Raw genomic sequence first — 17,823 nt, 5'->3', positions numbered from 1 at the left:
CCAGAAAGAGAAATCCGCTGTCCTGGATTGGCAGCTGTATTGACTAGAGGAGGGTCTGCTGATTGGCCAGTGGAAGAACGACCCACCGACTGAGAAGTTGATTGCATCTGAGACACAAGGGTTGAACCTGACATGGTCTGCCCCGTCTCCAGTACATCAATTGTAGTCTCTTGTCTCTCCTCATCTTCATCATCATCATCATTTCCTCCGACTTCTGCCAGATGTCCACTTATTTGATCCATTACCTCTTTAATAACTTCTTCAAAGGGTTTTCCACATCGGTAAGCAATGTGTTTGAGCTCATGGAGGTAATCAGTGGAAGGTACAGTGGGGGCAGGAATGATGGCAGTACTCCCCCCTGTGGCTGTGGCATAAAGTTCATCCGCAAGTAGTTTTATTTCACAGAGTAAACCAGACTTGCTCTGTGATTGAAATTTATATGGCAGAAGAGGCTTCAATTTATTCAAAGCTGCATATGTATCATATTCAACAATCAGGTTTTTGTAAAAAGAACTGTCAGAATCTGTAACAGTAAATGCCATTTTTAAATCCCCATAAGTACGCAAATAATCAATCAACTCATCATCTGCTTGAGTGTTAGTCACACCGCTAGCATAAACACAATGGGAAACCTCAACCCCCGTTTTTTCAATGAAATCCATTTCAGACACTTCTGATGCAAGTTTAGTCAAAAAACAAAAAACAATCTCAGTAATTCACAATGAATATTCACACATCAGACTCCTGGCTAGCTCGCCAAATGTAACGCTTGTTAAAGGCTAATGAAAAGGAACTGACTATATAGATGTAGAAAGATGTTACCAGAAGAGGGTTCGTTGAGGAGCCCGAGGTGTGAATAATCACAGAGACAAAAATAAGGTTTAACTAGTTTTGTATTAAAGTGGCCAAGACACACACACAAAAAAAACAACAAACACACAAACATTAATAACAAAACAGTTTTTGATTAATTGTCCCCAAGGTTCAGTTAGGTTAGATTATTAGTCCATACGCTATGGTAATCCAGGGTTGAGAAGAGAATAGTTTTTATCCTTATAGGAAAGAAGAGTCTGTATCCTACCGCACAGGTAGAGGTCTTAGCTCGCCATCTTCAGTTGAATTAGAAAAAGAAAAAGTTGTTGTGAACCAGATTGTAGTGAGGGTGATGTCCTTTTTCTGGCATAAAAAAAAAACCTGACCGTTGCAGGGATGACAAGTTGATCTCCGTCTGTGTAGTGGTATTAATGAAAGACAACATGAGCGGTTTGGCCCAAGTTGTGAGAGAGAAGCGAGTCCAAAAGACAGCTTATAATATTAGATCTTTAGGAAGATCCAGTAACTTTTTTTGAAACGAGACGCCAACAGAGCATGCGACAGCCACAGGTGGGGAATGGAGGAGGGAGTGGCACTCTGACTCCGCAGGTAAATAGAGTTGGGGTGATGTCGCACAGGGCGTGGCCCGTCAAATTAAAAGGACTTAGGAGCTGAGGGCTACAGTCTTCTAAAGGGAAAAGGACCCCATTTATACTGCTGAATTAGTTATAAAGTGATTAACGGACAACAGAGTATGTAGCTTACATCAGGACATCATTAATCTCTGATCTCAGTCAAATATTATAGGCAGGGCAGGAAACGTGTTGATAGACATCAGAAAAAATGGGGCAAATATCCAGGAAATTACTTTGAGAAGAATGTGGAAGGATACCAAAGACAAACGATCCAAGTCATATAGTTTTTGTTCTAACTATTGAGGACATCTATAAAAACTTGTGCTGATTAAACAACAGAGAGTGAAAGAAGAACGCATGTTTTATTATTCAACCATATATCCTACCTAACATGGACAAACGGCCAATTTTGTCCATCAAAAGTGCAGACACAATGTTGCCAGGAAGAACAGCCAGTGTTCCCAGAAAGTTGATAAAGTAAACCCAGTAGGCGCTGTAGTCATCATCAAAGGTCATCTGGCAGCCAGTCTTGTTGTGGGTAAAAGTGCTGTTGATCAATTCTGTACCCTCTACCAGCTTGGAATCATCAATATCTGCAGAGAGAACAAAGCAAAGCAGAACGTATGGTTATCTGGTGACCTGAAAAGCAGTAATGACAAAACATAAGGCCTTCCTTGTGTAAATATTAATTCAAAAATGTTCAGTCATCTTATCATTAATTGGAAGACTGCAGCTCCAACAGGGCAAACATGTTTCTGTGCTAGAGTAAGAATTTGTATGTTGATTATAGAAACTGATTCCAGTGACATGTTATTGAAAATGTAGAAGGTTCCATGTTTTGTCATGAATAAGAAAAAAGCATTTTGGATTTATTTTGCTGAGACATTTCGTGAAGTGGATTCGATATTTTAATACTTAAAGATTTTCCCCTAATATTTAATATTGTTATGGGCAAATTACATATTGTGGTTTCTTCTAATCCAAACACACAGAGGGAATTGCAAAAAAAGTCCTGAATGTATATTTGCAACAAAGTCCACTCCTGGGGTCGGGAAAAGAGATCATGAACCGTAACATTTTAGAAACATGGGACTCAGAGAAAGAAGGATCTTTGTTCATTCTGCATATGCCTCTCTAGAATGTACTGTCTCCAAATCTTTCCTTCAGCATAACCCATTAGTTTACTCTCAGATTTAAGTGTAGAGAGAAGAAAGGTGCAGGATGAGCGTTGATTTTCTTTCGGTTGAAAAATCGGCTTTGGTCACAGTTCTGTAAAATTGATCTCGTTGGGTGTGGTAGTGTGGCTCTGAAGTGTAAACCACATCAACAAATCTTAAAACACAACGAGAAATTTAAAAAAGCAACATTTTCAAAAAAGCAGCAGCATTATTTAAAAACACTTTTTTTGGAAACACAACATTTTCAGAATGACCTAGACTAAGACAACTTAAATTGTCATATTGTATAAACAGAGTGTATACAAAACGAAATTTTGTTTAGTACAGCTTTTCAGACAGTAAAATAACATTTCCGTTTCATAAAGTGCTGCAGTGATCAAATGTAAACAGTATGGGAGAAAAACATGGTGCAAAAAACACATTGATATGGAAGTCATTATTATATATGGTGCAAATATGCTGTATTTTTGGTTTGGTGTTATCAGTGTGATGCAGTCTGTGACATGATTTAGAGTTTTTTTCAACAGTTAAGCTGACTGATGGCAGCGGGGAAGAAACTGTTGCAGTAATTGCTGGACCTGCATCTAATGCTGCAAAGCCTCTTCCCAGGGGGCAGCAGGGAGAACAGTCCATGTTGGGGGTGTGAGGGGTCATTGATGATGTTACGGGCTCAGGACACGCAGCACTGGGATGAAATGTCTTTAAAGGAGGGAAGGGGAGCCCTGATGATCCTCCCTGCTGTTCTCAACACTCTCCTCACTTTCTTCCAGTCTGAGGTGCTGCAACCTCCACACCACACAGTTAGACAGCTGGTCAGAATGCTCTCTATGGTGCTTCTGTAAAAGGTGGTGAGGATGGGTGGGGGCAGGTCGGCTCTCCTCATCCTCCACAGGAAGTACAAGTGCTTTTGTGCCCTTTTGACCAGTGAGGAGGTGTTTATAGTCCAGGTGAGGACTATAGGAATGTGGTGCTGCGTGAGCTGTTGATGAGCAGTGGAGCGTGGTTAGGCCAGTTCTTCCTGAAGACGACAATGATCTCCTTCATCTTCTCCACGCTCAGAATGAGGCTGTTATCTTTTCACCAGCAATGTTTTTTAAAAACACCTTTTCGGAAACACATTTTCAGAATGACAGTGACCTTAACCTAGCAGAAGCCATTCTGACATTTTTTTTTTTTTTTTTTTTTATGTGTGTTTGAAAATGTACAGTTTTTGAAAAAGTCATTTTGTTTCTGAATATACTGTTGTGTTTTTGAAAATGTTGTGCTTCTCAATATGTCGCTGCGTGTTTGAAAATTCTGTTGGGTTCTTTACTTTGCAGTCATATTTTAAAGATTTGTTGATATGGTTTGCACTTCAGGGCCACCGTATAAAAAACTAACACATCAATGTTCTGCCAGTATTCAATGTTCACCTATCCTCTTCATTTTAAAAGTAAAGGCAGGTTCCCACCTGTGTTGTAGAAGAAAGTGTCAATAAATGTGCAGTTCTTGAACAAGGATCCCACCGACGTCACATCTTCGAAGTAACAGTTTCTGAACGTGGAGTCAATGAAGGTGACGGACTTAAGCTTCATATTGACGAAACTAAAGAAGAACCATTTAAATGTCCAAAGGTTAATAAGCATTGGTGCAGTAACTTAATTACTTATGCTTTATAATGAATATACAGCATTCATACTCAAAAGTAACTACAATCGAAATATTTTGGCAACGATTGCTAATGTTTTTGAGGTGATATCTTACTGGTCTTGAATAAAAATGCTGTTTTTGTGGATCTGGTTCTCTAGGGTGAAGTTAAAGGTGAAATCTTCAATGCGTTCATTATTGTGGATCTGCACTTTAGAGGCATATTCATCTGCCTGAAGGTGTTTGATGACGTCAGGGAACCAAACAGACAGACCATAATACCTGTAATTAAAGAGACACTGCTTTTTAAAACATAGAAAAAGACAGACAAGACCAACAGACATAAATTTTGAAAAAAGCTATTTCCTTTTTTTCATTCTTTATGACTCTCCGTGAATCCTTATTGATCCATAATCTGTAATTGATCTCTACATTCAACATTTGCAGGGCTGAGAGAAAAGAGGACAGAGCTGTGATGCAGCCCTTGTTTTTTAAACAGAAAGACGTCTCACCCAAAGGACAGCGTGAACCAAACCACTGCCAGGCGCATCATGTTTTCCTTCATAGGGTAGTTGAAGCACTTCATGAGGTTTAGATATATCTAAAATGAAAATGAAAAGCAACGCTATAATGGGGTTTTTCATTGATATTATGACAGAGGGGATGATGAAAAGCAGATATATTTACCCCATGAATTTCAGCTTTTATCCTGAAGAAACCTTTGGAAACTGGGTTCCCTGATCCTGTTTCCATTTCAACCAATTCATCCAACTGTCTTGGGATTTTTATCCTGTTCACCTGATAATTTAGCATGGTAAAGTATCATAAATATTGAATGGAAACATTGTGAAATTCAGGTTTGATTAATTATTCTTGTGACATGCATCCATATCTTAGAATATCTGAAATAGTTGGTAAACAGCAAAAATACATTTAGTAGCTTCAATATAAAGACTAAGGATGTATAAAAATGTGTCCAGTAGGTGCGGCTATGATGATAGAGCTGACCAAAGAGATTTGCATAATATAAAATAAAAAGCAAAACAACATAAACGAATCACAAATAATGCATGAAAGTATCACAACCACACATGTGTACTTTTATAAAGGACCTGGGAACCACTGAAAAGAAATTTGCTTTCAGCAGAGATTTGAATTGATCAGCAGTTAGATTAATTGATTCTCAGAAGAAGGCTGTTCCAGAGCTTAGAGGTCACCAAATTAAAAGCTTTCCCTTCTGGTTTTTAGTGCTGGTCCCATGAACTTTGACCAGCTTCCCTGCTGCTTAAACTAAACACACAACACTAAACACACAATGTTGTGTCTCCGAGTGATATTCACAGATAGTTTATTTTCCACATCGACCAAAATGTTTCATCTTGGTTCAATCTGACCAGAACACCATTTTCCACATGTTGGCTATATACATATGGTTCAGTATATTGCTTGTGGAAATCTGTAACCAAGACCTTTTAGTACGGTAGCTTTATTTTTTCTCTAGTTAGCTGGGCCTCTCTTTGTTATGATCATTTGGGTTTTGGATTCATTTTCATTATCAGTGAAGAGTCTAAAACATGCATATGTAGTGCAGAATAAATTCAAGAAACTTGTCTTGACTAAGCAGCTTTCCCTAAATGCAGCTCAGGCACCAAATAAGTCTGAATGACAAGAAACAGCTTTCAGACCCTGTCGTAATTCAGACATGATCCTGTATGGTGAAAGAATTCAAACCTGTCCCTGTGGTGGCAGAAAATAAGCCTCTTTGCTTCCTTAAGTATAGGAAAGCCCAACCGAGTCTGTGAAACATCTGTAACAAACACTCACAGTAAAGACTTTCTCTGGCAGCCCACGTGCCCTCATGTTGGCGTCGTGGATCTGCTTGAGGATCATCCAGCCCTCGTCGTGCTTCCCAACCTGTCAGGCAGGAGAGAAGAAAAAAACAAAAACTGGTGACATGGAGGATGAAACACATCTCGCAGCAACAACTTGACATCAGCAATTACTGTACATGAATACGGTCCTTTGATATCTCAGTGATGAGAGTCACGACAGCGGTGACTCACTTCTCTTCAAAGGATATTGATCCTCCTGCAGCCAACCTACTGTCACACATCTTTATAGTTGTGTTTCCCAAACAAGCAGAAAAGCCTTTTTAACAGTTTTGCATGACTCACAGTTTTAGTCTGGCTAAATATCTACCGCTATACATAATTAAATTGTTGTTATGTTACTGTTTTATCGTCTTAATGACCTTTGGACAACATAGTTATAGAAATAACTGACACAGTATGTATAGCAGAGCAATATTAGGTTAAATGCTAGTTAGAAACTCAGAAATGACTCATTACCTCAAGGTAGTATCTGGGGCTTTCTGGCATAAAGGTGAGAGCCACCACAGCACACACACATGGCAGGGCACAAACAACGACAAAAACCCTCCAGCTGTGAAATTGGTAGGCTGACCCCATGCTGAAGCTCCAACCTGCAATTCGGAGAAAACCGTTACATTACAAATTATTTTGTTTTATTTATATCAAGTATGATGAACTCTTATTGGCCGTGCACCTTAAGTACAGCACAGGACAACAGTGCTCAACAGAAGATTAAAAGAAAACGTAACAAAAGAAAAAAATAGAGTAAAAAAAAAGGCAGAATACTGAGAAGTATTTGTGGTACATAAATAAACTGGAAGACAATCAACAGAATATGAAATAAGCTCAAATTATCATCTTAGCATCAACGGTGTCAAAATCAAGATTTAAAAGAGAGGTTGTATGCTACAGGCAAAGTATAGCCCCTCATGGATTCTGCTTTGTTACTGAGGAGGTGCTAAACAACTGATCTGAGATTAGGAGGGTGTACTGTATAAATGTCTAACATAGGATGGGGCAAGACCATGAAAAACGTTCAAAATAAACCAGGGAATTTGTATTTGGATCTACTTCAATAAATAAAATGTTTGGTTGTTATTGGGCCCTACTTTGAGAGGATCCACCTCGCTCTCTCCTTATCGTCCTCATCCATCCCAGCTGTTGTTCTGCCTATTTACACCTGAATCCCTAAGTCATTCTTCACCAGATTGTCTCCATGTATGCAGTGGTGCCACCAGGAGGTGGCCAGGGCATTGCACAGGATGGCCGTGGCCACCCCACTCGCCAGTGTAAATTGGATTAGCATCAGTTTAGCATTTCATTCCATTATGCACAGTCAGCAACATAACATTTAAGATCACACAATAATCCAAGATATGAGTAGGTGTTTACTTAAGTCTTTATGATTTCTACAGGCAGGTTTAATACAATTGTAGATTCAGATCCTGAAATTATGGCTTTTAGTTTTAGTGGCCCCATCTGGCCACCCCTATAAAATATTTCTGGAGGCGCCACTACTTGCATGCAAAAGGTTTGTTCCAGTGCCAGTTTGCATCGCCTGCCATTCCTGGTCCTGTTCTTATCCTACCCCAACTGGAATCTCATTGACTTATGACTCTGGTCACTACCTGGAGTGCCTCTGCCTTTTCTTGTGTTTCCCATTTTGAAAAGCAGAATATAAGGTATTATTTTATCAAAAGAAGACATCTAGATAATCTGATCAACTTTTTATGTATCTATTTAAACTGAAATTAACTAATCCAGGCAAAAAAAAAGAACATGGTATTATTTACCAACTTATAAACCTTAAAATATTGAATTATTCATAATTTTAAGTGTAAATTGGTTCTACTGCAATAAAATAATTTTTTTCCAGGCCATTCTTCAACATATATCTTTTCCCAAGGGTTTGAATATTTAAATGCACAAACGTACATAACAAATCTGAAAACATACTGTATGCTGATACCAAGCATTAATCTATAGATTTGGAGTTAAGAGTAACTGCAAAACAAAAGGCTTGAAAAAAAATTCATTTGTATGGTAGCTCTCTGACTGAGCCGAGTGATGGGAACACTCAGAGAGGAATGAGTCAGCAGGGTAAGCAGAGTAAAAGGAGAAAAAACCCCACAGGGACTGTTTAATTGAATTTGTAGGAATAGAATTGAGTGTTTTCTGCTGAGTTAAATCTTGTTGCACCTGATCTCATCCCACAGGCAGTCTTTGAGAGTCATTAATCATTGCAAAAAGCAATGGGAAAAAATACACACAACGGCACGATTAAAAATGTGTGGGTATACACACTGACAGAATAAAAGCACAGACAAATTATACTGACACAACATAACATCATGTCAATTCCCCACCTACAAAAAACACAAATAATTAATTATGCAAGTCATCCATTGCATTCTCTCCATTTTATTGGAGCTTAAGACACCTATTTTTATTTCTAAATGTAAAAACCATTCCACAAAGAGTAGAAAATTACAGAACATTTTACATTTACATTTTATCAATTTTTATCTCGATGTGTTGCTTTAAAAATTCAACAAATAGATTCAATCATTGAATTCCTTTTTTCGTCTGCAGATTTGCTGTTTTGTCAAACCATTTTGGTTGAACTTTTCAAACATTAAAAACATTTGTAAAAGTGTTTCAGATTTTGTATTGTTGGTTTGCACTTCCCGGCCACCGTAGAAATATAAGGTAGGTTTAAAAACACCCAGAATGGACAATGTGAAGTCTGTGATACGCTAACTTATGCAAGTGTTCTTCGTGACTTCAATTTTTTTGAAAAAAGAAAAAAAAAATTCAACAGGATGCAGAAAAGTTGGGGGGCCCCTCATGCTCATCGTGACCTCCCACGTCTCTCCACAGACCGTGGCACATGGAGATACTGCTCCAAAGGGAAAACGACACCATTATCCATCAACAGGCGTAGGAGGGGAGCCACAGGGTAGGGAGGGGGTGGTTTAATGCTAATGGTTCTGCCAGAAAACGGCTGGTTAGGATTAATCCTACAGCGTGTTAAAATCCAGCTCTGATAGCAGCTAAAAACAACTGTTATCAAAAGCTGTGTCAGGAATAAGTTCCATGCTAGATCCTCATACAGACTTTGTTTAAATTGTAAAGACAAAATGGTTATCAAAAAAAGGAAGATGTTAACATATTACATGTAGTGTAATGCTCTGATATATATAGCATTTGAAAGACAAAAGAATGTTCTTATATTCATGGTATTTTAATCATTAGTGTTCATATTGCTTCATCCCAAAAGACCCACATCAAACATCATTGAGTTCCTTTCCATTGTCGTCCATGGAAAGAGTTTTATGGAGAAATATGCTGAAAAATTCATATTTGAATTCTTTCTTCACAGTTTCTTTTTTTAAATATACATCACAGCAGGAACTTCTCTGGTTGATCTGAGCCCTCACAACGTGAAATAAAAGAGAGGGGATGGGGGGGGCAGTCTGAAAGAGACAAGAGAAATCAAGAAGTGTTGACACCTCTTTGCCCACCTTATGTGGGTAAATCTCAGTGTATTAGTTCTTCTTGTTAAATTAGAAATCCACATTGACTGACTATGAAACAACAGCAAATCTACCAAGTCATAATGTTTGTAACCTGACAAGCTGGGCAAGGTAAGTATTAATCAGAGAAACTGCTAAGAAAAAAACACTGTACTACTGCGCTGTAGCTCAGGTGGAAGACTCTGTTGACAACAAAAACCATTAATTGTACAGTCCAATAATCACAAATATAAAGAAGAGAAGCTAAGAGAAAGTCACCGTTGAGTAAGGACACTAAAAAACGTTATCTGCAGTTTCCTGCAAGCTATGCAGAGAACAATAATGCAAGAGGGTGCTTGATTTGGATTAGTCCATTAACAGGGAATAGTTCTCTGAATACACAAACCCCATGGTACAAGATGGAGGATGCCGTTTTTCTTAGTTTTTCTTTTCTTCAGATTTTAGAGGAAATATAATTATACTTTATATGAAGAGGATTAGAGCAAAATACAGGAATCTCCTGGAAAAAAATCTGTTAGAGGCTGAAGAAGACTAGAAATTGAGCCAGAGGTTCAGCTTCCATCATGGCAGGAAGACTCTATGTTCACCCAAAGCAGAGCAAAGCAAAGCCTAAGAGTCTAACAACTTCAATTTAATTTATGCTGCAATTCATGAAAATTGGTGATAACAGATTAGGAATGTATAAACCATTTGCTAAACTGATAGACACCGTTATATGTTCCCAGTGAAATGTGATCCTACATTGACTCAGAAAGAAGTGAATGCTAAACTTTTCTTATTACCTTGCTCTTAAGATTCCCTTTTAAAACACATTAAATCTTGTGTCTGGATAATATTTATGTAAACCTTTGGATAAATGAAATTACTTTTAGAGTCTTTCTTGTCCAAAAATCTTATAACAAAAACAACAGTGCAAGGGTTAGAATGATGCAACAACAGCATGATAAAAGCACGTAGAAAAAAATAAATAAAACAGTAAGACTACAACTTTTAAGAAATGTGAACATCTTCAAATTTGCGTGGGCAATGCCTGTAGATCACCTGCAGCACTTTCTGCACGTACAAACAAGTGTTGACTGTTGATTTGGAATCTCTAAGGATCAGCCCCTAAGAATACAAATGTGAGGTTTCAACATCCCACTTAACACATTAAAATGATTTCCTTTAGTAAAAGGTCCAGAAAGCAAAGGTTGATAGACGGAATAAATACATTGCTATTGATAAATCATTTTATAACAAACCCCCTAGCCAGCTTGCAGCCTAAATTGTGGATCAAACATGGATGCATCCATCAATCCAAACATTCACCTTTAATTCATCTCTCCATGTCACCCTAAGATGGCTGACTCAGGCATCCTTAGATAATCATCTGCTTAATTCCTATAATGAGATTTCCATAAGTATGAGTGAAGAACTAAACCTCAGTGGCAGGAAGTCAGGCTACATGTCTGGAGAAATGGCAACTACTGCTGTGTTCGTTTGTCTCGTTTTGTTTTCTTTCTTTCTTTCTTTCTTTCTTTCTTTCTTTCTTTCTTTCTTTCTTTCTTTCTTTCTTTCTTTCCTTCCTTCCTTCCTTCCTTCCTTCCTTCCTTCCTATAGTATTGTGCCTATTATTTTTCATCATAGTTGCTGAATCATTCTCCCTTTTCACTATATATTTGCATCCCCTTGAGGATCACCTGCAGTGTAAGTATTCATCTAATATTGCTGTGACTGCAGGATCGAAGGAGCATTTTTTAGTTTACAGCAGGAATCTTCAATTCTAGCCATTGAGGTCCGATTCCTGCACCTTTTAGATTTGTCTCTCATTGTCAGCTGAGGTAATAATCATTAGTAACAGTAGTAATTAGTAATAATAACTAGCAGGATTTCAGATAACCTGTGTGCATACCAGGGAGGCATTTAAGCTATTTGATTCAGGTGTATGTAAGCAGAGACATTTAACTGGTGAAGGACTACGGACCTCGAGGGCTTGAATTTCAGGAAGCCTGATTGAAAGCTTTTACTAGTGGAGAATTCCTGCAGATTTTCATGCACATCCTCCAAATGCATTCAGTGCTTTGAACATTATGTGTACCATCCTAAGAATGTAAATATCTCAATCTGGTTTTGACTTTAATAGTGGACTAAGGTATGTAAGATTTTGTACCTATTTATTCATTGTAGTCTCATTCTGATGTTGGCATTTTCTGGGAGAGACTTGCTCTATTTCCACTCTACATATAATAGAGCCATTATAATCAATGCTTATGACTGACACCTCCAGAGCTCTTCAGAATTTTGATTCCCATATTTGTAAACATTGCAGAAGTTTCAATTAATCAATAATCGTATAGAAAAGCATAATAGTTCCTCCATTTTCTACAGAATTACTTTATGACTTTTTCATTCTTTTGATGTATTTGTGGAATCACACAGAATGAGAGACCCACACACTCACATCTCTTTGGCTTTTTCGTAGTTTGTTGTTTTTCTCTGGTCTCGCGTTTGAGACCAAACTGTTGGGTATGCTGCACAAACCATTTTAAACAACAAGAAACCCACCCTGTGTGCTCTGAGGCTAAGCGCAGGCATCAGGCAAACCTATGAACTCCAAATGTTTGTAGAGCCAATAGCAGTCACATTAGATAACTTACCCTGCAGGTGATGTGAACTTGCAGCTTGAGCAGCGCTGTGTTGGCTATGTAATATCGATAGAGGAGAATATAACATTGCTCTAAAAGCTGCAAAACTCTCTAGAGTTTTGTTCTCAGGGAAGACATTTTTTTTTTTTTTTTCAAAATGAACAGTTATTAAATCCCATAATGAAATAATGCAGGCTAAAAAAGTGAGTGGGAAGGCAATTTTTTCCCATAATATTAGTGATGGATGATCTCTGAACAATTTTGAAACTGAATTTACTCCAAAGTTAAGCATCTCTCTTTATCCACAAATGGATAAATTGATCAAATATTACAGATGAGATAAATATTCAACTTAAAACCCATTAAGAATGGTGAAGATTTTACACAATAATTAGTACATAACCTGCTGTGTGTATCTGTTTCATCCTAATCTATTTAAATAATTCATGGCATTAACTAACATATCTTTTCAAGTAGAGCCATCCATGAAGAAAGTTTCCCTCCTGCATAAGATTATAAGATACTAAGTAACAAATAAAACCACTGTGATAGAGGAGATTCAATATGAAGCATGACTCGTTTACCTTTGTAACCTGTGCAAGATAAATCATTTATTGCTAAGCATCATATATATTGTGTGTATGTTACTAGCCTTTCAGTATCACTGCAACATTGTAGTTTTTAAGACTTAATGATGCTTTTCACCATGGATGTTGCATTTACCGCTAAATACATTCCAACATTGTAAACTTTAAGAACAAATTTGTCTAAACACATTTCCCAAAATAGCTTATTAAATAGCAAAAGGAAACAGAGATAAATTAAGCTGGCGAATTGGATTTCATGATAGTGGCACTTAGACAGCTTGTTGCTGATTTTATCTGCAACAAGCTGTCTATATAATATATATGTAGGGCTGCAACTAACGATTATTTTGCAAGTTGATTAACCTGTCGATTATACTTGATTAATAATCGGATAGCAAAAGGTTCCTTAAAGTTGATTTTTTTACAAAATTAGACCAGGTGAAACTAAAACTTTTTTATATAGTTTTTTTATTATTATTATAAATATATATATATAGATGTAATTACTGCTACAAGTGGGTCGCTCTGTCGGCTAAGACATATTTTACAGTCTCTACACTCTAGCTAATGATTAATCTATTACTAAATTAGCTGATGATTATTTTAATAATTGATTAATCATGATTAATCCAATTAATTGTTTCAGCCTTATATATATGATATAAATAACAATAAAGTGAGCAGAACGATAATGATAAAGTGAGCATGGTGGATCCCTAAGATTGCTTTGAGTGCTTTGTACAGTTCTTTGTATGCTATTGTTTTAAAACATATCTCCTTTCCCTTTTTTAATCTTAGAAGCTTTTCTACTTTGACAAAGACAAACTAGATGACGCCTACTTCAGTTTGTGGCATTGACTGCAGCTCTTTTACTTCCAGCACAGAAACAACAAGTTTTTGAGATTCCGTTGATATGCACTAATTCTCTGTTTCAAACTATTTGTAGCATTCGTTTTTATACTCGATTCAAATATTTTTCATCATCTGTATTAGGTGCAGTGAAATGGAACCAAAGATCAGCAGCTCATTGTGGCGTAATGCTAAACATTTAAAAAAAGCCCTAAGAATACTTCTAAATAACAACGAACCGAATGATCTAAAATTGCACGAAATGGCCTACAGATGAACAGAGATGTGACAACAAGATGAGATTTTAAGTATGTTTGCAAAACATGCCGTTTTCTTCTGAGAAAACAGGAAAACACAGTAACGGAGTTAAAGCTACAGTGTGTAATAATTACAGGGATATAAAGTCAGAAATTTAATATATTATACATAACTATGTTATTTATCATCACCTATGAGCTCAGCCTTTTAACCATAATATTTGCGTTGCCTTAGAATTCGTTATTTATAATTACATAGGAGCGGGTCTCGCAGCTATGGAGGCTGACATCTTTGCGCTACGGCAAGCGCAGAGGCAACAAACTAGCGATTGCGAGATCTCCCATTACGCTCGAAAATAACTACGGCAAGTTGAGAGAGATTAACTGAGACGGTACTGAACAGTAGATGGCAGTACTATGCCTGAGAAGCGTTTAGTCTGCCTGAAACCAAAGAAGAAGAAGAAGCAGGTATACTGCGCCTCAGTAACAAGAAAGGTAAACAAGGCGGCAGGCGTGAGTGACTTTGCAAACTGTTTGGCACTGTGTGGCCAAACATCAGACGAATGGAGGATCATGCCTACTCTGTATCACAACGAAAAGCGGCGGACACCGAACCCCCGTCATCTAAGAAGCGGAAACACGACGAGAATAAACGCAAGCGTGACAAGAAACGACAAAAAACACGGATCAACATTGGCACGGCATTTACACGATGGAAGTCACTGATGGAGGAAAAAGGTTTTCAAAGTGACGCTCAAGTTGCCAGTTTTCTCTTGGACAGGTAATTAATCCTACACACACAATTGTCTAATATCACTGCAGTTTTTGGAGTACAGGATGCTCAGACCTGTCTAAAACAATAACATGCTGCGTGATGATGCTGTTACTCTCCAGTATTCTTATTCAGCAATGTCCCTGACGTTTCACAGGTAATGATTCAGTAATTTTCTGTAAAATTATTTTCTGGATATATACCTCGGTTACTTCTCTCCGGCTCCTTTGGAGATCTTCAAGCCTTTCTTCCTCTGCTCTCACCCCGCTGGCACCCCTCCCTCGCCTGGCCCTAGCTGCACGCCCACCCCGGCCTCTCTGCCCTCGCCCTCTTTCTCTCCCTCTTCTTCGCCTTGTAACCCCCGTGCAACAAACAAGACTTGGACTCTGTAAACGGGGAATATATATTCTTCCAGCGAACACAATCTCGCTGTTAAACTAATGACTACAATTACTTCGTCTGTTTATATCACCATGCAAAGCAGCTCACCAAAACGTCACAACGACGTAGAAAAAATAACGGGTATATTTATTATCTAAAGTCTACATGAAATCTATACCCTACACAGACTAATGAAATACTATCTGTAAAATGATCTATGTAAACAAACCTCATCACTTGAGAAGGTAGGTGATTCCGACGTCGTGGAAGACATTTTGTCCCCTAACGCTCGCTGTACTGTTGGGGGGGGAGAAGCGGTGGGGGGGAGACGTTCATGTTGCTGCAGTCTGCAGTCTGGACGTTAGATGTCGCTGAAAATTACACACTGTAGCTTTAAGATTAAGAGCACAGTAAGGCATCCACTGCCTCTTTGGCATGACAACAACAGATCTGAAAGCATATGGACTTCTAAAAGACTTGTGAACTCCTGGTTTAGAGGGTTTTAATGCTAACTCTAACAGTGGGCTTCTGTTAGTCCTTATGGAAGAATCTGTAGCAAAGCTCAAGCAATGGCGCATATTATAACTCACTCTCAGCTACTCCATTAGAGGTCCTTTTTGTGGGTTAGGGTGTGTGTGTATATGTGTGTGTGTGTGTGTGTGTGTAGTTTAACTTGACTGACCTCTTCCAGTGTCAGATTTTATTTCTTTCAATTTTCCTAGAGGAAGACCTGTGTGTCTGCTACACTCATAAAATCTCATTCATGCAATACAGAGCAGTGCATGCACTCACAAAGGCACACAGGCAGACACAGACTCACAGACTGCGCTTCTGTCTTACTGACGTCACAGGTTGGCTAAACCATAGGCTGGTCATAAATCACTTCTAGATGTAGCTTTGTCCTATTAGAGCAAGGAGAAAAATCTAATTATGCTTGATCAAGAAGAACACTCTGCAGAGACGAAGAGGGGAGGTAATAAAGGGGAGGACGGAGCTAGACGGGGAGGCTGTGGAGAGAACAAAGTAAAAGGAGATAGCATCCAGTAAAAGGAAGGGAGAGCAGGTTTAAAACCTGGAAATAGATAAACACAATCCTGGTGGGAAGGGGATTGAAAATAATTTTCTTTGCTAACACTGACAAGGTGATATAGAACCTAAACAAGGATTACACTTGAGCAACATGGTATGTCCCAAAATTTATAAACTAAAAGACAGAATAGATTCTAAAGGCTAAATCATCTGAAAATAAAATTAGGATCTATCAAACCTTTAATATCATCAGGAATTTTATCAGTGTGGTTATCTTCTACCCCTTTGCAAGTAGCATCAATAAGTTAGAAGTTGTATAAAAAGGATCCATGTTCATTCCTCCTCACACCTCAACCATGTAAACTACATGTCCAGTCATTTCAAAAGTCAGGCGTTTATGTACAAAATGCATAGACTGGTTTTACTGCAGTACTCAACAACAAGTCGTTTTATTTTTCAGGATTGTAGACTGAACACAGTTCATAGAAACTCATTGTCTATCTGACGAACAGAACACACAACATTATTTTTCAGAACTGAAAGATAAATAAACAGAAAGTCCCAAACTGAAAGGTGTTATGAATCAATAAAGTTTGGGTTATATCTTTATTACTGTAGGGTGTTCTGATACAACTTTTTTCATTTACGATGCAGTAACGATACTGCAGCTTAAAGAATCGACCCATATCGATATCGACCATGTAAGATATCAGCATGAATCATACAGGCTTTTATTACGTCCTTTGTAATGTAGAATGTTAGAATAGGCTTGATCAAGTGATATTACTACAGTAAAACAGAGAGAAACAGTCAACAACAAAAGCTATGAGAACAATTGGCCGATGAAATATTAACCAATGGGTTACAGAAACTTTCAACAGTAGAAGAATGTTTCTATCACTATTACAATATTGGAGAAGTTATAAGTTGACTGATAGTTTTTTTGGCTAATATCAGACTGATATCATATTGATATTGGATCTGTACATCTCTAAGCTTTATATCCTGATTTTTTTTTTTTTGTTATTAATTCATGTCATAAGATATGATAAATACTGCTAAGGTTTTAACAGTTGCCACTCCTTTCCTAGTGGGATGACACCTAGAGCTTTAAGGGATTGTGTCGATTGGCAGAGAAAGCAAGCTGTGATTATGGAAAGAGCAGCACAAGATTTGCAACTGTAGTCAAACATTTTTCAAAAATTTCAATTGGGTGCTGCTTAACTTGCTCTGTGAAGCGTTGCTTGTTTTCCACCAAATAACTTGCAGCCAATTTCAACTTCATATTTAGCCTTTATTCGAATTGATGAAGGCTCTATACCTTCTGCTATTAAGGTACCACACAATAAAGTACCTGCTTCACTGGGTGAAGATGTGAACTCACCATAATGTGGTATGATGGCCCAGGCCATGGCAGATGCATAGATCTCTCCAATCATCCAGAACATACACAACCAGCTGAGGTGTTCTCCTCTTTTCTCTCTGGACAAAACCTCAGCAAAAAAAGAAAAAACTATGGGAACAGCGCCTCCTATCCTGCAATAACCAGAGAAAAGAACATTTACAATGACAGAAGCTGACATTACCACAATTAGTGAAAGTTGATAAGCTTTACATCCCTTAAGTATGAGAAAATGACTATCTGGTCTTTGCCACATATAAGAT

At 37.9% G+C, this 17,823-nt stretch overlaps 1 protein-coding gene across 2 annotated transcripts in view; it reads right to left on the bottom strand.

Moving 5' to 3' along the window:
• sv2ca (synaptic vesicle glycoprotein 2Ca) overlaps positions 1 to 17,823 on the bottom strand; it is a 45,756-nt gene that overhangs the window by 8,001 nt on the left and 19,932 nt on the right. For both annotated transcript variants that reach the window (XM_038270973.1, XM_038270975.1), the window contains exons 4-11: positions 17,543 to 17,694; positions 6,601 to 6,734; positions 6,077 to 6,166; positions 4,940 to 5,050; positions 4,765 to 4,853; positions 4,370 to 4,534; positions 4,077 to 4,210; positions 1,835 to 2,041 (exon numbers count right to left, since the gene is read on the bottom strand). In XM_038270973.1, the coding sequence (XP_038126901.1) occupies positions 1,835 to 2,041; positions 4,077 to 4,210; positions 4,370 to 4,534; positions 4,765 to 4,853; positions 4,940 to 5,050; positions 6,077 to 6,166; positions 6,601 to 6,734; positions 17,543 to 17,694 (1,082 nt within the window). The remainder of the gene's footprint in view (positions 1 to 1,834; positions 2,042 to 4,076; positions 4,211 to 4,369; positions 4,535 to 4,764; positions 4,854 to 4,939; positions 5,051 to 6,076; positions 6,167 to 6,600; positions 6,735 to 17,542; positions 17,695 to 17,823) is intronic.

This window comes from Cyprinodon tularosa, unplaced genomic scaffold (assembly GCF_016077235.1).
Source record: "Cyprinodon tularosa strain WSP-4 unplaced genomic scaffold, ASM1607723v1 ctg785, whole genome shotgun sequence".
Classification (NCBI taxonomy): domain Eukaryota; kingdom Metazoa; phylum Chordata; class Actinopteri; order Cyprinodontiformes; family Cyprinodontidae; genus Cyprinodon; species Cyprinodon tularosa.
This window is presented reverse-complemented; position numbering and strand designations above follow the sequence as displayed.